Source organism: Monodon monoceros, unplaced genomic scaffold (genome assembly GCF_005190385.1).
Source record: "Monodon monoceros isolate NGI ecotype Baffin Bay Population unplaced genomic scaffold, NGI_Narwhal_1 Super_Scaffold_20, whole genome shotgun sequence".
Classification (NCBI taxonomy): domain Eukaryota; kingdom Metazoa; phylum Chordata; class Mammalia; order Artiodactyla; family Monodontidae; genus Monodon; species Monodon monoceros.
Window position 1 is genome coordinate 29,463,487 of NW_021703777.1, and position 24,651 is coordinate 29,488,137.

Sequence of the window (24,651 nt, forward strand, 5' to 3'; positions counted from 1 at the left end):
AAGATTTTACAATTTCAAGAGTGTACCAACTGATACATTTATTACGTTTTAGATATACATTCATATCAAAAGCACCCACTCCTAAACTCCATCCTGAAAGCGCTAGTCACTTAAAACATACCAAGCGAGGAAGTTTAGGGACCTGAATATAACTTGAGTTTAGGGACCTGAAAAACTTATGCTAGAACTGCACATGAGCCCTCACATTTAAAATACCCTAGCAGTTTTGTCAGTTGCCAGAAAACCAGTAACAACAAAAAGTTGATCCAGGGTGGGAAAAGGGAAAGTGAGAATAATTTAGAAATACATTAGGGTCAGAAGAATATAACTAACTTCCTCAAGGTAATCCAACATTAATAAGAGCATGTAACCTTGGGCAAATTTCAACCTTCCCGCATCTCAGTTTCTTCATCTGTAAAATGCTGATAATATATATATAGCAACTACCTCAAAGGGTTGTAAGAAAGGATTTTTGAGTTAACATAGGTTAATATAACCTATGTTATGTTAACATAACATAAGCACTTAGAAAAGTGCTTACACACAGTAACTGCCTCATGCGTCTTACTATTATCATTAAAGTATCTCTCCAATATCCAGTTAGTGAACAATAATTCCTGACAAAAGTAAACAAGAGCTCTAAAACAGAGGGGGTGTTCAAGAGTAGCACAACAGAAGAACAAGTAGGAAGTCACAGAACTGTGTTAGTGACTTAAGTGTGTTTAGGAAAGGAGAGGTAAACCAGAGGTCACAAACACAAAATAAATGTGTTTAATTTTAAATAAGTATATGAAAGAGAAAAAGAATTATAATCTATATTTAACAAAATTTAGATAACTTCCAATCACTCTACATTACCCTAACAAAAGTTATACTAATAATGAAGAGTATACTTCTTATGATATAGAATATGGAACCCCATCACAATGGTTTGTTCAGTTTGCATAAGTCACAACTGATTGGACACAGTCCCTGTGGGCATGCCATTTCATCCAGACTGGATGGTTCATTAGTCATAATTACTATAACTGTACAGCAGAGACTGCAGTTTTATCTCATCATACATCTTTGATCAAGCTGCTTCAATTTCTGCTTCATCAGCATATGAAGTTACATTACTGGAGTTTTTTATTTTCAATCACAGATTATGCTTTTTTATCAAAACATATATTTGGTCTTCACATTTAGTAGTGAGGGCCCAGATGTGACCACCATTTGACCTCTGATACTTTGAAACCACCTAAACACCATGAATCATCAACTGAAATCCAGAACGTTACAGAGAAAATTAAACAAAGAAAAGAACTGACCTGTGTTAAAAGCATAAGATGATTGGACTTACCGACATTGAGACTAACCATATTTGCTGCAGCTTCTCATTAAACATTAAATTGCACACCAGAAGAACACATCATACATATTTATTGTTTTGCACTGTCACTTTGGAAAGACTCATATCACAATTAGTGCTCCTCTCAAACTATAAGCTGCATAAAGAAATTTCCCATGAAGCTTGAAGACAAAATAATGTAGAAGACTGTACAAGAAGGTTAAAGAACAGATGGATAACAGATTTCACTGAACACTAAAGCATAACACTCTTACTTTAGAAAGGAAGATGTTGGTAAAACATGGTTCAAATGCAAAATACTGAATGAAATTGATGTGTCAGGAATTTTTTTCTTCCAAGTTCTACTGGAGAACAATAGGGGACTAAAAGACCTGTCTTACAATTTTTGTGTCTCACTATTTTCATGTGCAAAACGTCCCCACTGTAGGCTGCATGAACAATCATAGTCGACAGTTACATGCAGGCACTGAGGCTGCAAAAATCCCAGAGTAATTAGTGTTGTCTGAATGCAATGACATCTGTGTTCTCATGGTTCTCAAGACACATCAGGCCAATAAGATGTATATGAAAAAATATGACAAGCATTGCAAATGCCCTTCTGAAAGGTCTTACACTTTGGGGGAAAACTGAAGAAATAACACATGTCATCTTTTTGTAAGCAGTATATTTAAGATTAAAAGATCTAAAAAGATCTTTTGAGTCATTCATTCTCTTTTTGTAACTATAAAGCATTTATTCAGGATACAGCAATGCAGTATGAAAAAAAATCTGCTGCATGTTTGTCTCTTCTTAAAACTTTTCTTAAACACAAGTGATTTTATGCAACGGCAATATATGCCCCCATTCCTGTAAGTAACAAAGTAGGGAGCACATCTTATTAATATTGTTCAATTTTAAAATAATATCTCTTAGTACTGGACATAAAACAGCTTAAAGTGTGTTGATAAATGCCTTAGAATTATGCTTGCATTTTTCTAATAATAGAGACTGTCAAACTGATTGCATTAAAAAGCCTTTGTTTTAGGACACCTAATGCTTTTGCTGAGTGGTGTCTATTGCGGAGCCCTCTCTCTGGCTGTAGCAGTATGTTGGAGCATGCACTTGCTCCGAGAAAGACATTAGTCATCATTAACAGAAGCACTGACACCAAATCTAAGTGCCTCTCCACAATGACCAAGTGGCAATCATCTTTCTCTTACACTGTCACTACTGATTAGGATTTTCTTTCATGAAAATTTAATTTGTCCCCCTTTCTTCAGCTTTTCTTTTTTTATTCCTGAAAAAAACACTGTATTCAGGAAAGACTTCAAATACAGCAGAAGAAGCTGCACCTATAATATAGCTAACAATATAAAGATTACAAGATTCCCAGCTAAATATTTTATCTAATCCAACAGAAAAACACAGATTAAGTGAATGATTAATAAACAGGGGGAAAACACTGACTCTAAAAGGAATCTTGCTTTAAGAATCTATAGGCCTCAAAAGGTGACTAAAGCAAAAGATTTGAATAAAATTTCTCTAAATATTAATTACATAATCCCAAAGCATCTTTAAAACTAAGACTATCACATTTCCATAGTAGCCATCTTTCACTACATTTCAAATGTGCATTCTCTCATTTCTTAAGAAGGAAGATGGGTATTCACACAGACATGTCACTGCAAACTTAAGAAAATATTTAAGCATCCATACCCTCTGTATGCATTAACCTGCTGTTGTTAAAGAAAAAAGGGTGTGTGTGTGGTATTTTCAGTTGTATTGGACAAATGAAAATGATTCATGTGGTCAGGCAGGCTACCCCACGGCTAGATGATACTACAGACTTAAACTCTGGTTCTGTACAATATCACAGTGTTAAACAAGATATCATAGCGATAAGTTATTTAAGGAAGTTTTAAAAAACATTTACTTTTCTGTTTTATTTCAATTTGTTTAAAGTTTTCAAAAAATGTAAGCATGTGATAGTTTGCAAGGATCCTGGTACAACCCAAACTCCCACTTCTAGTTATAAATACTATCTTCTCCTTATATTACTTATATTTTGTAACAAAATAGAGATTCGTTTAAATTTAAAATATTTCTCAATTATTTTAGATCCCTTTTAGAACATGTTACTTTTAATCAAAACCTGTTACACTTTTGTGTTTATGTGAATACGAACTACATCTACCTTTAAATGTAAATAACCATATGAAAGGCTTTTAAAACAAGTCAGCCTCATTGCTTTTCAAAATTCAGAAGCAACCATAATTCACCAAACTTTAATCATTAAATGTTCAATTCCTGACTATTTTATTTTGAAAAGTAATATAAAACGAATTTGAAGGTCAAATAGTAACTGGTTAATGGCTAATACCTAACATTTACAAATGGTTCAAGTTTTTTTCTACTTAAAATTAGTCTGCAGTTAAAACATTTAAGAAGAGATTAGGAATTATAAAGGATTTTAAGAGAATTTCTAACTGCTAAACTTTTATAAGTTCAGAGATATTGTGATTAAATAAAGATCTAGTCTAAATTAAAAGCGAAACCATACAGTAATAACCTAGCTTAATTATGCTTGCAGAGTATCTTTACAAATGATTAGCCCATTTCTTTATTTCTTAACTAAGTAAACACGCTTCTTAAATTCTCAAAAGCTTAAAAGTAAACTCTGATTTTCATAGTTGCACTGACTTTTCCAAATGAAAACTTCAAAAACTTACAATATAGTTACTGACTCTATTGCTAGATCCAGTATGTGTTCAAGTAGAGAAGTTTAGCTCTATAACTTCCACCCCTCAACCTAAACCTCCAAGTCACTTGTCAGTTAAGGGTTGGGCGATTTATTGACCAGCCCTGGATGCATACTGTCAGTGCTGAAGGAAATATGAGAGAGGGTTGTCGCTACTGTTCTGGAGCTCATTGATAATGACATACCTGCCTCTGTCACCCATTACCCATACTACAAACTACTTAGACCTAACTGAAAAATCAATAGCCTACTTGCACTGGTTCCTGTGGCTGCCTCCTTTGATTGTCAGCTCCTGTCTAGGGTCAGCACTTACATGAAAGGGGCTGTGACTGCCTGATGCTTTCAGGACAACCTAACGATATGAAACTAGCCAACAGAACAGTAAATTCTGTCTCTTTGCCCTCCTCATCAATTAGGCTTTGACTAGGCTTGCCTGTAGAAACCTGACCTTTTAAGTTTAGGTGAATATGGACTAGCTGAACACACCATTGCCCTCAGCACTGAGCCAGGAAATCTACTGACAAGTTAAACAAAACAGAAGGTTGTAACTGTCATAATTTGCATTGCACTTTCACGCCAACAAGGGTGTTATCAGTAGGGGCAAGCCCTGGAACACACAACTCCAGCACCCTTAAGCCACGCTACTCATAAATTTTCAAGGGAAGTGAGATAAAACATAAATTCACAAATAGCAATGCCTTTCACATCTCTTAGTCTTTTAGGTTTGCACTCTGCAAACCCACCGAGTGTCCATCAACAACTCTCTCGGTGGTCACCTGGCACGCCTACTGCATTGACGACAGACTTCCAAACACAATATAGAAGTAAAATAACTCAACTATGCCCACTGAAAAGGTATTTTAGAGAGAATTTATAATACAGCAGACAGACTGATTGATCTATATCTCAAAATGAGAACAATTAGATCTCAATATGTTGTCTTCTGCTGTCTCACTTCCCTCCCTCCGAAAATATCCACAAGCTCAGACAAATAATAAGTTATCGCATAAGTGAAAGGAGGTGTTGAAATTACTTCCTACCATGCTACTCTGATACAGCATCTTTTACAGTTTGAGGGAAAACTAAGAACATCTGTAAAATAAAAGATGTTAACACTTTTATGCTTGTCAGGTCTTCTGATGAAAACAAGTGAAAAGCATGAGAAAGTAGTATAAAACTTACTTTAGTGACTCATGTTTTGAAAACCATTTCCCTGCTTGGGTCTATCTTTTAACACAACATGAATACGGTAATGTTATAGTTGCTTAAAGCAGTGTCATTTCTCTAAAGAGAAGACTGACCTTTCCATTTTTAAAAAAAATTTTTTAAGTTAATTATGAACTTGAACTTTATTTGGCTCCACGAACTAATATTTACAGAATAGCTAATCTTAGTGAAAATATCAGAAACATTGAAAGACAATTCAACAGTTTGAGAAAAAAAAAAACAAAACACACCTGCCAACCTTGCGTATACCTTTAAACACATACGGTTCTGCTGAATATACAAGAATACACAGCCTGTTTCATTTTCATATTTTTATGATCCAACTCCTATCAAAGAATAATTAGTATACTCTTAGAATCTATTCCAACTTGCTAATGGGTTGTCCCTCACAACTGTCTCCAATCTATAATTTGCATTTTTTCCCTTAAGTCTAAAATATGGAATATAACGATCTGTAAGCTTATTCTTTCTGCGATTTTTTTCACGTTGAAAACTTTCATATGCATATATTAGAACAGCACTGAAATTCTAAATGTGTGCAGAAAGATTTCTGATTTAAAATCAATGAATAAAGATATAAAAAAGAACTTTAATCATGTTAGTGTAGGAAATTACAGATTTTTGTCTATCTAGAAGAGGTAGAAAACACTCTTCATCTATCCCCCCATTTAACAATTGAGAAAATAGTGAGTGGAGATAGTGACTTGATCAAGGTCACTCACAGGGTTTGTAGCCAAGCTAGGATAAAAATTCAGGGCTTTTTATCCCCTAGACTAATGCTCTTTAATACTATCATACTGTCTCCCTTTCTTTATCTTATCTATGCAGGTAAGCTATGTGACAGCAAGGAACTTATATTAAAAAAAATACATAGCTTTGTATCATTTGTTTTAAATTGATGCTACAATTTATAGAAAGTTTTAACTAATTTGAAGAAAAGATTAGATTTGTAGAGCATTTAACCAACAAGGTACTATAGAACAAATAACTATTAGAAATAGAAGATCTAATTAAGTATGGTTGGAACCCTTTACTTATCTAATATGATGATTAACTGTGCATCTGGTAGCCTTTCAGGTCCTTTGTGTGCACCTATCTGATAGCAAAGTGAAAGGGCATGGATAGTGTCTGGTCCCAGCAAGCAAATCATTTGGAAACAGTCATAGCCATAGATCAAAGATTTTTCACTCTATCTTGGCTGATTTAAACCTACTAACCCAGGTTTCGTCTACAGACAAAACTAGTCAGAAAATAAGAGAGTGACTCTTTAGGATTCAAAGATAACAAGGGAAGAGAGAAAGGGAAAACTCAGAAAAGAAACAGACTGGCAGAACCTTGATATACATAGGCCAAGACAGCTGTTTTATATCCTAGCTTTATTTCACATGGTTAAAGGAAAAGTTTCCATTCCTTAGATCATCAAATATTATTTCATTTATACTACACAGATGTCTTCTATACGTAGATTAGAGCCAATGAAGAATTTTTGTTGTTGTTATTCAACCACTACCAGGAATCAGAGAAACCTCTCAGCACATCACTTTTACGCTAATTCACAATGTTTAAAGGAAGGAACAGGCTAGATTTTTTTTAATATTTTCATTAAAAATACCACAAGCTTATTAAAAATTTCCTGTAATCTTAGCAGAAGATTGATGCAAAATTACTACTAATAATAATATTATAGATGGAGTGCTGCAGAACCTGTATATTTCAAGAGAAACTAAGATGTTTAAAAGGGCTAGTTTTCCTGAAGTGTAACAAAAACTTACCTACGATATGCTTAACTGATAATTTTAAACATAGGCCCACAAAATGTCTCGTATGGCCTGAAAGAAATATAGAACGTAACACCAAGTCTTATATTTTGAACTAAGTACAGCTCAGTACAGGCATAATCTACACCCCTAATCTCAATCATCTCTTTTGTAAATGTCTGGCACTGATGGCAAAGGAAAGTGGAAATGGGAGTGGGAATGACTCTGAAATCCCAAGAAACATATCCTAATGTGAATCAGTAGTATTATCTTATTAAACTAAGGATATCACATCTTCTTTAAAGCACAAAATTCAATGTTCCGAATGGAAATGAATGAAATTGAAATCAAGAGCCTTGATTTATTTAGCATCAAGTTTAACATCAATAATCCTGATTTTCTGTCTATTTTGTGCAAGTGATATTAAAGACCAGTAAAATTTGTTTCTCAAAGGTGGAGGAGACACAAATAATAATCCACTAATTACACAATCATACCGTAAATAGTTAAGAACTGGCTTCTACTAAAAGCACCCTTTCATTTGTTGAAAATTATAGTGAGTCATGAAAGCCAAAGTTATTAAACAGAAAAAATATAATATATACCTCACAGTATATTAATAAGTTAAAATTGTTAAAAAGGAAGGAAAGAAGACAGAAAGGTAGAATCTTATTTAACTTTTCAGAACTATTCAACTGTCTTACAGAAATAAAGGAATGTGACTGCTACAACTCAAAACTGTGTTTCTCTAAAATGAGAAAAAGCTAAATGTTTCTTGGTAAAGTCAAAAGACATAAATGAAAATATAGTAAATTCAATGAAAAATGCTTGCCAAATTAACTCAGATTGTCTTAACACTGTATATCCTAGCTCAGTAATACAAGAGTATTTACATTTCAGTCAGGCTAAAAGCTGCTCACTTCCATTCTCCTGAGTACAAGTTCTTTGCTCTATCACTGTCCATTTTGATGATATTATGTATAGCTTAATAATGTACTCATATACACAGCTGAGTACTAAACTTGGGGAAAAAACAAACATCTATTGTACTTTCAATATTCTCATCCCACTAAATTATACAAGAATTAGACTTGTAAAAGTTTAATAGGTGTAAATATCACTAATCAAATACATTATCCAAGGTAACCCAAACAAACTTAATCCCACAAAACAATATTCAAAAGTACATAAAAGCATTTACTTTTCAGTACAGTTTGAGGCTTAGTAATGCAAAGTTAATGCCATTGCTTTGACCTTACAGAACATTAAGTTCAAACTGTTCAAATGACAATACCCTTGGGTTACCAATCAAAGTGATTACAAGGTTTGGGGTTTTTTCAGGTTTTTTTTAAAGCTATTTTGTGAAAGAAATTAAAAAAACAACTTGTTTTAGCAGCATGATTGACCATTTAAGATTAACAGGCACTATGGTGAACTGCTCAAAGAAAACATTCTATTACTGATTGTTCTCCTGATTGATTCCAGAATAATAATTATCAATAGCTTATAAACAATTTCTATGATACTTAGGAGATTTGGAAAATTAGATCATTTGACAGAGAATGGAAGAGAATGCAGCTTTACTCTGACTTTTAATACAATGTGCATAGTATAATCCTGACAGTTGGTGCTGTTAAAGCTTCTTACAGATAGTTTAATATAATTACTTCAATAAAATTTCATCAACTAATACACTAACAAATTGTGTTTGGGTTATTTATTTTTCTTCTTGTTTTTACTGGAATCGTTTTTAAATTCAGAGAATTTAATCGTTATTTATTGCCCCTTTTACATCTTGACCCCCTAAAAAAGAATTTTTTTCTTAAAAAATATTTTTATAAATATATTGAATGATTAAGCATATAAGAACCAAACATTTAGCAACTGTACAGATATTTTAAAGTTAGATTTTAGAGGATAAGAATATATACAGGTAAACACGTGGTCTTTTGTTTTCCAAAAAGTATAAATCCTTCAGAGAGTTGATTTTTTTAAGTCAATAACCTGATTATTTTCTTAATAATTCTAAAATGTTTCCCTGGAAAACAAAATCATATAATCTAAAATCTGTATACTCTTTAGGAAAGATTATTGAAATACTGTATGCCATTTCTAGAGATAATTAATGGATCTTTTAAGTCCCAGTGATATGATAAAGTAAAAACTGCACTGAAGTTTAACTCAGTAAGCACATTTCTAAGTAAAGATCAGCAAAAAATAAAACAGTTTAAGCATTTTGTATTCTCTGGAAATGTAAACAGGATTATAACTGTCAGATGTACAGAAGCACTGACTGCAGCCATTAGTTTGGTTTTGCTTCTGAGAAACACAACATGAACTACTGAATCATTTCTTTTCAAATCCATACATTCCCTGCAGCAGTTCAAGCTTCATCAGCAGTGCAAGAATGTATAAAAATGACAGGCAAAGAGCATTAGTTTTCTTTTTTCTTTCATACTGTTTGCCTGTAAATGGAAGACAGGGTTCTTTCTCAAAGCACTTAAGCTGAGGATGTTTAAGTCAATTGCTGAAAGAAAATATGACTGAATTCTCTATGCAAGAAAGTATCATAAATGGAGAAACTGAAAAAAATCAAGTACTGTGTTATTATCCTAGAATAAAATATTACAAGATTAGCATTCTAACTTAGTTGCCCATTATTCTTCAATTAGAAATATTTTCAGTTTTTTAAGTATCCTGTCAACTCATCACATTATTTTAGCGCCATTCATAAAGTACCTGGTTCTGCTTCTAATTTTAAATATAAAAAGGCATTCAAATTAAAATACACACATTTTCTTTCAAAAACATCATATTTGTATAAATAGTTAACATTTTGATTTCCAAGTTTCTGTACCCATAAGTGTTTCACTGAAAAAGGAAATTCAATTAATAATTAAAAGTTTATTTAACCACGATCAAGTAAATGATCTGGCTACTCTTCTGGAGCTTAAACATTCATATTTTTCAAAAACTAGCACAGTAATTTCTGTAACTTGACTCAATTTTTTAAGGAAATGGGAACTTTTCCGACTAAAGTTTAAACATACATAGTTTATAGTAACTAAAAACATGCCCACCTCACTATCATCATCTAAATTTTCATAAATGTTCCTAAGTGTAAGGATGGTGAAGGTAAATCCTAGAGAAGTCTGAAGGTTATGGGCTTCATGAAATCCAAAACAAAATATTCAAATCACACCCTGAATGTCCTCTTTCTCTTTTTAGTAATGTCTGTAGTCAGACCAACATGATAAGTCTGGGCAGAAGCATGCTGATGTTGGCACTGCCTAAACCAAACAAACAAGATGTTTAACAGTCAAATAAAATGTCCTGCAGCCTCCCTAATGAATTTGTCAAGGACCATCAGATTTCGCTCCCCCTCTTTTGCCTCATTAACTCAAGTATGATGAGACGGATTATAACAAGAGAATACAGATCAATCGGTCTGAAGACTTGAAGTGGCTTTTAGCCTCTAGAGTTTCTTTCTCTCACTTGGTCTCCTTTAATAGAATACGGTATCTCCTGCAGAAGGGGCTGCCACTCCGTTTTAATACACCATCAAGGAGCTGCTGATGGACTTCTATACTAACATACATAAAAGCAGAGGTGACAGGGGCTCTTCAATTACAGCCTCCTCGGATACCGTTTTCCCCTTCAATTATTCAACCAGAGGAAGAGCGGATCCGCAAACACACAGCTGAAGCAGCTCTTAGAGCAGAGGCAGCCAGAGTGAGTTGGGGTGGGGGAGGGGAAGGAAGGGAACCAGCAAGAGGGAGCATTATTTGCTGGAAGTGTTTAAGTTTATTGCTCAAATGATGTTTCTAATTAGTACCACGGCAATAAATTAAAGTCGCCTTTGTTTAACTGATTTATTATTTACTAAAGCATCTACCTTGGACAGGGTAAATTGGTAATGAATTGTTTTTAAATCAAAACATTTGTAACATTTTATCATTCCCTCGGCCTCAGTACGTAGAAGTGGAGAAGCGAGGGGACAAGAGTGGGGCGAAGCTTGGTCGTGCCGACAGAGCAGGGAGGAGAGGAGGAGTGGGGTGCCGGGCGAGTGGTGGCGCCAAGACCCGCGCGGCCGGGGCCGCCCCACGCGAGAAGGGCGTGCGGACAGAGGGCGCTGGGCGCCTACCCGCGGGCGCGGGAGCGCGGAGGAGGGATGACGCCGTCACCCCGGGGCCTTCTGCAAACACTCCCTGGGGCGTCGCGGGCCCGGCCGGTCCACGCGCGAGGCCTCAGCGGCTCCAACCGGGGGCGAGGGGCGAGGGTCGGGGCGGGGGGAAGGAAGCTCCTCACCCTCTCACCCCGCCACCAGTCTCCGCCCAGTAACTGCCCTCGGGAGAAGCCGCGCGGGATCCTCTTCTGGCGTCCACACCACTGCCCGCCGCAAAGTGCCCCTCCTGCCAGTAACAGTTCCCAGAGCGCCGCTGTGGCCTCGTGGCCAATCGCCGGGGTGCCGGCAGAGCCTGGGCGTCCCACACGCGCGGACCCTGAAGGCGCCGGCTCGCGTATATCCTCCTGCCGCCCGGGGTCCGACGCCAGCCGCACGCACGCCGGAGCCCGCCGGAGCCCGCGGCCGCCGGCGCCGCTGAGACTCCCGAGAAGTCACTAAAGCTCTGCGTCCCGGAGTGCCGCGGACGCGACTGTTCGTCTCAACTCCTGGCCACTGAAGACATCCCTGGTAACAATGCCGACTTGATTAAAAGAAGGAAAAAAGGACAAAGTTCTTTAGGAAGAGACATGTCGCTACGAGAGTGAAGGGGTGACAAGATACCAGTAGTCCGCACCAGATGTGTAAGAATGAACCAAGGAGGTCCAAGCGTCTGCCATCAAGTACCTGATGAAACAAACTTTCCCTATGCAACTCAATTCAGGTTCATCTGGTTCAGCCTTAAGACAGCAAGTCAAGCCTTCCCACGGGGTTTTGCAAAAGCCGCATACCAGGTTTTGCAAAATGAAGTCTTCGCACAACCGGCTTATAGATTTTCTTTGTTACAGCATTATCGGAGTACATAACGTCCAAACTCTAACTAAAAACATTCCCATCTACTTGATTTGTCTTAAAAAGACTCAGAATCCACACACCTGAGGTTCAAACATAAATTCTAAGCAAATCAGAAACACTGTTACAGCTCTTTCAACCAAAAGTACCTAAAGGCTACCATGGTACAGCTCGAAGGTATAATACATATACTAAAAGCACATGCATGAGTTTCACTGAAATGTCAAGGGAGGAGTGAAGCCATCTGTGTAATCAATAACAGGATAGTTACAGATTTTTGCAGCAGTGAAGTCTTTTAAAAGCAAGAGTCAATTATGAAAATAAAATGAGTTTACAAATGAAATTCTCTACTGCCTGAAAATATACTCAAAATTAGATTTACAACATTAACATTTTAAGAAAACTTTAAATCAGGTTCATATTTACTTCCCTTCATTTTTATTAAGTTTAAAATAATTTTAGTGGCTTATTTAAAAAGTATATCCAACAAAATTTTACCATATATAAATCTGCACCATTTCTCACAACTTAAACATATTTTCTCTCTGATAACAAGTTACTCCTTGTAACAATAAAGTAATAACATTAAATATATCTGAATCTTAATTATGAAGTAATTATCAAACAAGGTGCTTGTACCATTTTTGTCCTGCCTCATTTTTCAACAGCATATGGAAATTACTGAAAAGAGATTTACGATTATAAACTCTCACCCCATGTCCACTCCCCCCACCCCCCAACTGGCGCACATATACAGCAATTGCTCTGGCTCTTAGCAACAATGGGAGGGGAGGGGAAGAAAAGGGAGGAAGACTTTGCCTAAGGAAAAAATCTAGAAAAATTTAGGTCCTTTCCCAGATTTCCCTTCCTCCTCCCATTTGCCTTCAAGCGAAAGTAATTTTGTTAGCTTTTGCACCTTCTTCACAATGTTGATAGAAAAAAAAAAAAGGGAACCTTTCTGAACCACTGCTACTCTCCCTTGAGTCATTCCAGCCATCTCCAAGAAGTCCCTTCTCTATACACTCTCTTTTTCTTCCTTGCAATTGATAAGAGAGGAGGATAAAGAAGAGGGGGCTGCAAAATGTGTGTGAGCATTTGACTTCTACTATCTCTTCCTATTTTCTTACTTCTCTCTTTACCCCCTTTCTTTATCAAGTGCAGCGGTGGCTGCTACCGTTTGCCAAGCATGCCTGTCTTCTCTCTCGGATTGGCTAAAGCACTGACAGCTCCAACAGCGATTGTAGGAACTGAAGCTCCACCCCCCTCATGATGGCCCAGGACCATTCATAAACTAAATAACTCCAGGAAACAGCAACGAGAGAGAGAGAGAGAGAGAGAGAGAGAGAGAGAGAGAGGTGCTGGGGGGTGGGGTGAGAGAAAGAGGGAAAGAGAAAGGGAGGGAGAGAAAGGAAGGGAGGGGGAGAGAGAGGAAGAGAGATTAGGAGGGAGAGGGAAAGAGAGACATCGGAGGGAGAGGCGACTCAGAAAGTGGAATCTGCACAAGCAACCTAAAGGGGGAGGAGAAGAAAAACCCTCGAATCGTTATAACTAAACCCCAGATGCAACGCAAGCAAAGACTTCGTCACAGTAAAATAGATTTTGTGACGGCCAAAATTATAAATTACGAAGCAGAAATGAGTATCAAACAACTTCCAGCGGTCTGCACCTAGAGAAAGACAAGAAGAACGCACTGCAAACAAACCAACCCAGTCCAAACAACGCCTCCAGTAGGAAAAGAGGAAAACCGCTACAAGAGGACCCCCTGAGAAGAGACCAGACCTACACGCTGAGAGTGCGGGGCATCTGCGAACCTCTGAGTGTGCTGCGGACTGAGTTGCACTTCGCCGCTCTCTGGACATTAATTACACCCTTCACCTTCCATCTGGGGGAGGGTGAGGAGAAAAGCGCTCACCTAATCTGAATAAAGAAGTGCTACCAGGGTGGGAGAGAAGTTTAAGAATGAAACACTGAATGTTTCGCTTTTATTTTTAAATTTACTTTGGCATTTAAAAGACCTCATTTCCAGATTCCTGGGCCATCTCCGCTGCAGACGTCTAAGCCTAACCTCTTGGTAACCAGAATTTTTCTCTCTCACCCTGTCTCCCCACCCCCCTCCCCTTCATCTCGCCCGCAGGCACATCTTTATTTCACATATCAAGAGAAAGCAAAAAAGTCCCAGCAGGTACTTTTCTTTTTCAAAGATCATCCTTTTTTTTTTTTTCTTTTTTCCTTATTTTCTGGAGAAGAAAAAAGCTTTTAAAAGAGGGGAAGGAAAGAGCTAGACGGCTGAAGCATCAGCCGGGCAGCCCAGGTGGAAACAAGAGTGAAAGTGGGGCTTAGGGGAGCGCAGCGCCTCTTTCGCAAGCCGCAGGGCCACCACCAGCACGTGAGCCTTGGATCCCTCAACGTACTGCGAGACGCCGGTGTACAGCCCGGACCTGTGCCCCAACATGATCGCCGCTCAGGCCAAGCTGGTTTACCAGCTCAATAAATACTACACTGAGCGCTGCCAAGCGCGCAAGGCGGCCATCGCCAAGACCATCCGAGAGGTCTGTAAGGTGGTCTCGGACGTGCTAAAGGAAGTGGAGGTGCAGGAGCCTCGCTTCATCAGCTCCCTGAGCGAGATCGATGCCCGCTACGAGGGGCTGGAGGTCATCTCGCCCACAGAATTCGAGGTGGTGCTCTACCTAAACCAGATGGGCGTCTTCAACTTCGTGGACGACGGCTCACTGCCCGGCTGCGCAGTGCTCAAACTGAGCGATGGGCGGAAGCGGAGCATGTCTCTCTGGGTCGAGTTCATCACAGCGTCCGGCTACCTCTCGGCGCGCAAGATCCGCTCACGTTTCCAGACGCTGGTGGCTCAGGCGGTGGACAAGTGCAGCTACCGGGATGTGGTCAAGATGATCGCGGATACCAGCGAGGTCAAGTTGCGCATCAGGGAGCGCTACGTGGTGCAAATCACTCCGGCGTTCAAGTGCACCGGTATCTGGCCTCGCAGTGCTGCACAGTGGCCTATGCCCCACATCCCCTGGCCCGGCCCCAATCGGGTGGCGGAGGTCAAGGCCGAAGGGTTCAACTTGCTCTCTAAGGAGTGCTACTCGCTGACCGGCAAGCAGAGCTCTGCGGAGAGCGACGCCTGGGTGCTGCAGTTCGGAGAGGCTGAGAACCGCCTGCTGATGGGCGGCTGCCGAAACAAGTGTCTCTCGGTGCTGAAGACGCTGCGGGACCGCCACCTGGAGCTGCCTGGCCAGCCGCTCAATAACTACCACATGAAGACGCTGCTGCTGTACGAGTGCGAGAAGCACCCGCGGGAAACGGACTGGGACGAGGCGTGCCTCGGAGATCGGCTCAACGGCATCCTGCTGCAGCTCATCTCCTGCCTGCAGTGCCGCCGCTGCCCTCACTACTTTCTGCCCAACCTCGACCTTTTCCAGGGCAAGCCCCACTCGGCCCTGGAAAGCGCTGCCAAGCAGACCTGGAGGTTGGCCAGGGAAATTCTCACCAATCCCAAAAGCCTGGACAAACTATAGGGTGCTGGGGACTGCTTGAAAAGCGACATAAACAGGAATGCTCTCAAACACACAACACACAACTCGGCGACAAACAGCAGAAACTCCAGACACAGACTTTTATGTAAGCCACCTAAGAGAAACGGGAACCTGGCAGAAGACTTCCTTAATTAACAAGCAAACAAAAGGAGAGCAAACCAACCAAACACACAAAATCACATTCTTGCACAAAAGTGATCCTTCTCTTCCAAACAATGTGAATTTAAAAGGTCACACAACAGAAGCAATCGGGCTTTGCCACAACAAAATGAAACCCAAGGTACATTTTCAATCAAAATATAGTAGTTTCTCCCTTTTCCTTCTCTCCCCCTCTTCATTCTCTGTCTCTGTCTCTCTGTCTCTCTCTCCAATTTGTTTTGGGTTGCCTGAATGTTGTCACCAAGTGAAAAAAAAGTATTTAATTATATGTAAAATTTCTCTTTTAAACAAAGTTTTGCTGATGTTAAATGTATCTCAGTGCCAATGTCAGATGTGCCCCTCCCTCCCCCACACCTCTTCCCTCACCCTAAGCAGTCTTGTTGAAAACAGTAATAAAAATACTACTTTACATTGTAAATGACTGTTTGTGGATTGTTCTTAAATGAAGGAAGGTGAGATCACAATTTATTGTTTACAATATAAAGAAGTGAACTTGAGGAATGCAAGAAGCTTCCATTTTAACTCTAGTTTGCAAAATTTACAAATGCAGCACATTTTGTAGATTTAACGATTCAAGTTCCCACCAAAATCTTTAGGAAAGAGAAAATATTAATTTTACACAACTATAATATATGTTTGTTCTGTAGATTTTAAGACTAAAAGTAATATCTTATTTCACACTTGAAAGAACAGATTTTGTATGAAAGAACTGATTTTGATCCTAATTTTTACAAGAAAAGTTTTTTCACATTAAAAATTAAGATATTTGCTCTCTCATGCCATAATCTAAAAAGAAAATGCACTCTGAGTCTGAATTATAAAAGAAACATTTATGGATCTTTTCTGAATAGTTAACACAATGAGTTATACTCATCCTTCAATCATTTGTCCTCTTCAAGTTTTAAATAATAAAACTTAACAATTAAATCAGTCACATTAAAAGAGGATAAAATGGATACAGCCATATTCCTTTTCCCCAGCAAATGGTGATACGAACAATCCAGATGTATAAATTACTTCAAGTTTTTAAATGGCTAGTTATAAATGCTGTAACTATGATCATTTTTAATCAAAGTCCCAGAATTATTCAGAAGTAGCTTATACTCAATTTAAATAAAAAAGGTTTTAATACTATTTTATGACCAAAGAAGAATTAAATATAAGAAAAGTATGTTCCTCCTTTTTCTGCTTTTCTAAGGTAACAATCCAGTGTATTCACTTCAACGTTTCAACTTTAACAAACGTTTCTTTTTAATATAAGGAAATACCTGATTACAAAAATAAAATAATTAGTAAAACTGAAAGCATCCCAAAGGAACTGGTTCCTCTTCTTTATGCTGGAGGTAACTATACTCCATTACATATGTTAATGAGAGGCACAGGTACCGAATCCATGTCAGATGTTACCCTTTAATATTTAAAATTTATTCTTTGAATTAGCCCACTTTTTTAACCTACTGAGAAAATCCAGGAATGAGAGATACAAAGAAAAATGTTCTAAACAGCAATTTTCAAGATCAGAGGAAGAAGTCTGAGTGGGGGAGGCAGTGTATGGAGGGATGAGCGGCAGGATAGCAGAGGTGGATGAAAAACAAGGGAGCTACTCAGAGCTCTGGTGCCTAGTTCACTTGATAAAACAGGCTTAAGTTTTAAGATTGCTAGGTAAAAGTTCCGTAGTAAAAATAGTTCTGAGTTAGAAATATAAACTGTGATCTTATCAGTTCTGAAATCATCTCTACTCTTTCAACCTATACTATATCTTTTTCAGGTCTCTCTTCCTGCAGATGTAGAATAAACTCACTGTAATACTAACTGGTTCAGACAAATATACTAATTTTTTGAATAATACAAATGAACTTATTCTCTAGGGAAAAGGTTCTGATTTTTTAAGAACAATTTCAAAGCAAGTAGTAGGTGCTTACATTTACAAAGAAATTACTTAAGGGCACAGTGTTTAGTTTAAAAGATATAAATGACATTTTTAAATGGCCGTTTTCTCACTCACAAAAGTATTTAAAGCATTAGACACGTATCTCCCTCCAACTATCCCAGAGAAAAAGTTTTAAGTCTTGACAAGGAGAAATAAAAATTCCCCAATTCAATATCTTTTTTTCCATCCTTATTTAATTTAATGCAGGTATCACCAACAAAAAAAGAAAAACACTCCAGTGTCCTCATTTACAAAATACCTTAAACATCAACGTCTATACAAAATCAAAAATTCTTCCAATAATGGGCTGAAAATTTTTTGAGAATATAAATTAGCAAAAGTTTTGATTTCTGTAACATTAGGCAGGTTGCAGCAGTACAGACCATTTCTGTGTCTAGGCTCAAAGATCCTGTATAGCACAAGCAGCAGGGAAAAAAATTAATTTAATGATGCTGTACAGAATAAGATCAGACAGAAATAGAAGTTATAACTTTCCCCAAAAGGAGTCAATAACTTCAAAGATCCTAATCACAAAGATTGGCAGGGGTTTTAATCACGAGGACAATTCATGAGATATGTTTAAAACAAATCACATTTTAGATTTTAAGCCATGTATGTCTAAAAGCATAATAGAATAAATAGTATTCTGAATTAAATTTCAGTCTAACTCACAAATTACCATAAATTAGAGAGTTTGAGTAATTTGGGTTACCTTCCTTTCCTAAAGAAACTAAAATACATTTTCAGACATTTCAGCCATACAACAAAGTAGAAAATTTTTCTAGCTGATATAATTTCAGAATTAAAGTTTTCTCTACATTGGATTAGCTACATTCTTAAACTCAAAACAATCAGTTTCAGCACAGACTTCCTTTCACATAGTCTACCAAGTCCAGTCTTAATAAAAGCAGCAATGCTGAACCCAAGTGCTAAAAACATGCATAAGACAAGATATGATTTGTTTGTAAAGTTTTTCATAAAATTATAACATTTTCATTATGGATGACTTTGAAATACTTCTAGGTCACTAAAATTTAATAATTCACATGATTCCCAAATCAAAGAATTTCCTACCAATAAACTCAGAAAACAATTACGTAGACACACACACACACACACACACACACACACACACACACACTCTAGCTAACAGCCTGTAAAAGAAATTACTCCATTTTTTAAAACCTCTTCTCTTTCTACAGGTTGCTTATTTTGCTAATTTTAAAAGAGACAGAACAAATTCTACCATTCACTTTCATGAAATAAACCTAATTTTGGCTTTATGGCTATGCCACAAATGTCTCTTAGTAAAATAAAGCTGCCAAGGTCTGAAAAGTAATCAGAAATACATTTTAAAGGGGAAATTACATTTTCATTTAAGAATAGGAATTTATGCAATACCTTGTAAAACTGACTACAGGTAATGGGAAAAAGAGGTATCTCGCACATACAAGCCATGCTTGCATGCATGTCAGAGTAGTAAGTCAGGAGGACAAAGCAAGGAGAGTGATATATTGGTATTATATCCAGAAAAATATAAAGGCTAAACAAAATAATTCCACTCTCGATCTCACTGAATTTTGTAGCTTAATTCACCCGGACCCTTTGAGGCAAAATATATTTTATAGACGATATTCCCTGAGGTTCTCCCCCCACCCCTGAATGAGCTAATGATAAATGCAATTAAATGGAAGTTGTTTTTGAATCTAAATGAACTTCAATAATCTAACTAGCTGGTAAGGGAATCATAAGCTAAAGGAGATAGTTGCCTTGCATATAGGCAGAAGCAATTCATCGAGAAATTCAAACTATTTCTATCATAGTTTATTAATGTCAGTCCTACCCAGCAGCAGCCACACACACACGCACACACACACACACACACACACACACTTTCCCATCATTAAAAAAAAAAAAAATTCCATAAAATGAAACCCATTCCTCACCTTGGGGTCAATTTTCTTGAAGTTAGGGTCTTCTTCATCCACCTCAAAATAGAGTTCGGAGGAGGTGACAGAAAGAGTGCCCTTTACTACAACAGAGGGGGCCACAAGCTGAGCTGGTGTGCTCAGGCTAACAGGACCTGCCAAAAGGAAAAGACAAGCCAAACAAGTTGGAATGATATTTTTCAAAAAATCAAGTGGATTCAGGCAGAAATTTCATTTAATTTTAAATTCTCACCTCTAGCACCAAATTGCCTGCTTACCCCTTTTACACTTACAAATTCTGTCCACACCAAATCTCCCTCTGAAAATGCAAAGTTAGGGTTCTCATACTAAGAGATCTATAATAGGCGGTTAATGATAACAGTAAACTAGGATTCAATTATTTTATAGGGAGTCGGCCTAGCTTTGGTCTGATCTCCTGGTTAGAAGGTGGCTCTGCCTAAATAAGTCCATCCACATTCCATTTAGAAAACAAGCCTCAGGCTATCAGACAACATAGAAAAACAACCAGGAGCAAGGAAGACTCAATAGGCTTCTAAGGCCAGAGGTTAGCTTAGAGTTTGGCTGAGGCATGATTACAGAAAGATTACTAGCTTATTAATGAAGTGAGAAACGTTAAACCATATTCTCTGATAAAGATTTTGTGCCAGGTTGGCACAAAACCTCTTCCATAACAACTTTACCCCATGAAAGATTGGTAAAAATACTTCTTTTCCAAGCCTGCCTTTCCATTGTTCAGTATTGTTCAATGCGTCCAAATCTAGTATTAGTGTAGTTCAGGGACTCTGGGAGTAAACAGCTGGAGGGTGGGTTTCCAAGTGAATGAATTTTTATTGGAATAATCAAATCTCCACAGGGCTTATCAAAAAGACAAATCAGCCTGCTACTGAAAACAACAGATTCACTATAGATAGAAGAGCATAAAGTATATTAGAGCCAAACCTAAGGACTAAAAATAATAATTATACATATATATATTTATGTACAGAGAGATGTAATAAGTTTTTGAAATCCCATGTAAATTCCTCATTGTAAAAATCCTATAGGTGACAAAAACAGCAAGACAAGATTGGCATTTATAGTTCTGAATTAATATAGTGCCTATAAACACAGTACACCTATTCAGGTAATCAATGGGTGAATAAGTGTTTCAAAATTCAGATGAATTGACATTTCCATCGATTGTTAGAGGGGTGTTGGTCCTTAATCTCACATCAATCTTAATGTGTGCCAGCAGGACAATAGGAGGGATGCTCTGCAGAGATCAGAGCAGGTTTTGCCCTCTATTCCCAATGTACAAATACATTGTGTTTGCAGATGGGCAGCAGATAACTGCAGAACAGCCATGATTTCCCAAAGCTCATCCCTATAAATGGATGAAATAAGCAGCTATGTGTTCTTTTGCTGTCTCCTTTGCCCTCCGTACATTAGCATGTAATCCTGAGAAGAAATAACATTTTTTCAATCATTCTCAGACATTCAATTACAGGGTAAGCAGACAGCTGCAGGAGCTAGGGCAGCCTAGGTCCTACAGAAGACCCCTGACAATTTCCACTTCATTTCTAACCCACACCACTTTATTAGTGTGGATTACTTCTTAATCCTATTTCCATTGTCAAGATTATATAATTAAACTCCCCTTTCACCTCTATTACTGTATGAATGTATTACTAGTAGCAAGAATAGAAGCAAAATAAAGGAGGAGGAAATGAGTAAATGGATGTGAAGGAAAAGACCAGAGAATAGCAGTGTCCACCTTACTCTCTACTCCTGCCCCAAATCCCTTAACAGTAAGCTCCAATTAATTTTATTTTACTTTACAGAGAGATTTACAGCCATCAGAGAAGATGCCATCACCTGTTTTTGCTTTTCATTATTATTCATTTCATGGTTGCAGATATGTCACTAAATAAAAGATTTTTCATGCCTTTTAAATTATCAAAATAGTAGATTATGTAACTTTCATCTACTGAAGATGTAGAATCTTTCAGACTTTCCTCCTTGAGGGACAGAGCCACAGGCATTAAAGAAAAAAAGGTATTTAATGAATGACTAAAATTTCAAGCTAAACAAGAGAATTTTTCCCATAAGGGAAGTAAAACTGAAAATCTGCAGAGCGCAAATCAAAAATTGCTACATCAGATAAAATATGTGAATCCTGTGAAAAGCCACAGCATTCTTGGAATGGATTTTTTGAGAGTTAAATGTATATGCAGCATGTTCCCTAAGACCTGTATATCAAAGCAAATAGCTCATCTACCTCCAAGTTTTATTTACAAAGCAACTGGCATAATTTTACTTACAGCTCTCATTTTGTAGAGATTAGGTAACTCCCATTAGATGAGTAAAGCAAGTTTGTTTTGTTGTTGCTGTTTTTGTACTTTTTTTCTTTATCAGTAAAGATTATTCATAAAAGAAAAAGATGAGTAGGGTAAACAGAATAGAAAAATGACAGGGAAACTATTGAAGATTGGGCGGAAATGTTTAGAAGAACAAAAACAATCTTCATTTAATGTAATTGTGGGTGTAAAGCTGGTAGTCCTGCTTTTTCAGGCAGAGCTGAAAAAGTAAGTAATTAGATGCGTGTTGGCTCAGAGCTAGCTGAAGTATGTGCACGACCCCTGAATTTACCGGTGAGATTCTCTAAATCTTTCTCGTCCACGGATGACAGAGTATCGTCGTCGCCTTCCAGGAGGATCTCGTTTTCTGAGTTCTGATTTCCTAAAGCCTGACTCTTGATGGACTGTTTTCCTTTAGCAAGAATATCTTCATCTGCAGCTGAAATGAAAAGGAAACAAAGCTGTCCATCAGGTCTGGGAAGAGCACCATGGCCGAGGGGCAGGGAACCGAGGTAAGGATAGGTGGCCCAAGATGGTCAATTGTTTTTACCCAGAGTCATCCAGGGTGGGGAAAGTGATCAGGATGGCCCACACGCTCCTTCTGACAACCATGATTCCCCAAACCTAGTCTAATGTTACCTTGAACAAGAACCTTAATCCCATTAAATCTGACCCTTGCACTGCTCACTAAGCCTTTTATTTACTTATATTTAGGGCAGAAGAGGGTTCAAAAGCAGCACATTGTTTTGAAATTTGTTAGTAGAAAAAAAAATCAGAACTTAGTCTTGGAAACAATACCTGCTTAACACTGAAAAACAAGGAATACTGATTTATTCCTGTGAATAATATTATAACGACAAACATTCTGAAATGGTTGGGGTGTGGCTGTGAAGGAGAATGCATAAATACAGAGCTAAGAGAGATCCACAGCCAGTGAGGATTTAGGCGAGATTCTGCAGCCATATCTGACACTAATAAAGCTACAGCAGCTCTTAGAAGCGGCATGCTCTTCCTCTTACTCCATCCTCCCTCTTTCCTTCACACTAGCCTTGCCCACATTTCACCCCACCCACAGCCCTACTCCAGCCCTTATACAAATCTCCAAGAGCAAGGCAGTGTGGAAACTAAGTGGAGGCTCAAACACCACCTCCTCCATGTGTTTAAACTAAAGGGCTAAGACACCCCGGGGGCAAACATAACAGAAAGCCTGGGATGAGAGGCATCTGGGCAAAGAGCCTCACACCGCCTGAACTGGAGCAGCCTGTGGAGAGCAGCAGCGCCAGACTCAAAGGCACTGTGACAAGGCAGCCGAAGGGAAGGAAGGAGGGAAAGGGTACAGCAAATATAGAGAGTAAAGAAGCAGCTCTGCGGAGCACCTACAGCCACCAACGGAACCAGAAAGAGGAGCAGGGGAGCAGCTGAAAGGAGTCAACACTGAGACTCCAAATTCTGAAGTCAAAACCCCGTATCCCTCCAAGGTGACTCCCATTGCTTTGAGCAGCTTTCTCCTTAAGAAATACATAAAAGCAGAAATTAACTTCTGGACTGGGAGTTTTAAAAGCGCACAGTGTCACATAAGGGAAATTTAGAATCCTCATTACACTACTGACATTCCCAGTCTCCAGCTAGGGAAATTCCAGAGGTAAAGCACCTGATCCACCAGGCAACAGCTACTGATATAGAAATAAGATGGCTAGGCTTTTTGCTCCACTGCAGTATCAGCCTAGGCATAAGGCCCCAAACCCAGAAAGGATAAAGCACTCAGTTTGCAGTAACATGACTAATATTTATCTATATAATTTATTCTAAATAGTTAAACTACATATATCTTACCTAGTTAACTAGACAAATCAAAGCTTCTCTGAGTTTAATAGGTATGGTTATTTGATAATGTTAAAGGTAAAAGTTTATTTTTACCATATTTATTGTAAGTTCACCATGTATATCATTTATATGTAATACTTATGGCACTACTTAAAAGAACATAGAAGCTTTCTATTAAATAAGAAAGTCACAGGAAGAGGCTTTCTATATTTAGCTTTGAATACTCTCTATGGATGAATAAAATCTTATTTTCCTTCATACCCACATACAGCATAGTATGCTGCACACATATGAAGGTCTCAATAAATATTTGAAAAGAACTAAAAGTATCTAATTGAAATGGCTCCATTTTCTTAAATGCTATAAAGAAATATACCCAAAAAACACTAATTTTTAGGAAAATAGGAGTATGAGTTTTTATATCATTGTTTCTATTTCAAGCATTTATATTTCCTTACCTTGAAATCACAAACATTGCTCTTAGCCCAAACAAGATCTTTTTCAATTTACTAGCAATTTTAATAAAAATAAATTGGTCACTGAGAAACACGAGAGAAATCACCATCTTCTATAGTTTGTTATAACGTAAATTATAATAAATTAACAGTTGCCAGTCAGATTTTAGTACAAAATCAGTATGCTACATCCTCATTTCCTGGGTTTATAATTCCTTCATCAAAGCAGAAATAATAATAATAATAATGCTAATATTAAATACACTTATCATGTGCCAAAGTATTCAAAGTACTTTATACATTTAACTCAATTCTCATATACCCTCTGCTAAATTCTCCTTTACACATGAGCAAACAGGCTCAG

General features: G+C 37.8%; 2 protein-coding genes across 7 annotated transcripts in view; one reads left to right on the forward strand and one right to left on the reverse strand.

The window, feature by feature from the left end:
• LRBA (LPS responsive beige-like anchor protein) overlaps positions 1-24,651 on the reverse strand; it is a 747,970-nt gene that overhangs the window by 284,101 nt on the left and 439,218 nt on the right. For all 6 annotated transcript variants that reach the window (XM_029235039.1, XM_029235041.1, XM_029235037.1 and 3 more), the window contains 2 exons: positions 22,301-22,447; positions 19,670-19,806 (listed from right to left, as the gene is read on the reverse strand). In XM_029235039.1, the coding sequence (XP_029090872.1) occupies positions 19,670-19,806; positions 22,301-22,447 (284 nt within the window). The remainder of the gene's footprint in view (positions 1-19,669; positions 19,807-22,300; positions 22,448-24,651) is intronic.
• On the forward strand, positions 12,638-16,211 carry MAB21L2 (mab-21 like 2). Its single transcript, XM_029235043.1, has one exon. It carries the CDS (start codon positions 14,537-14,539, stop codon positions 15,614-15,616), a length of 1,080 nt encoding a protein of 359 aa, XP_029090876.1. The 5' UTR covers positions 12,638-14,536; the 3' UTR covers positions 15,617-16,211.

Bases quoted from the DNA above. Each gene is read 5' to 3' on its own strand.
- MAB21L2 (XM_029235043.1), top strand. From the start codon at position 14,537: ATGATCGCCGCTCAGGCCAAGCTGGTTTACCAGCTCAATAAATACTAC.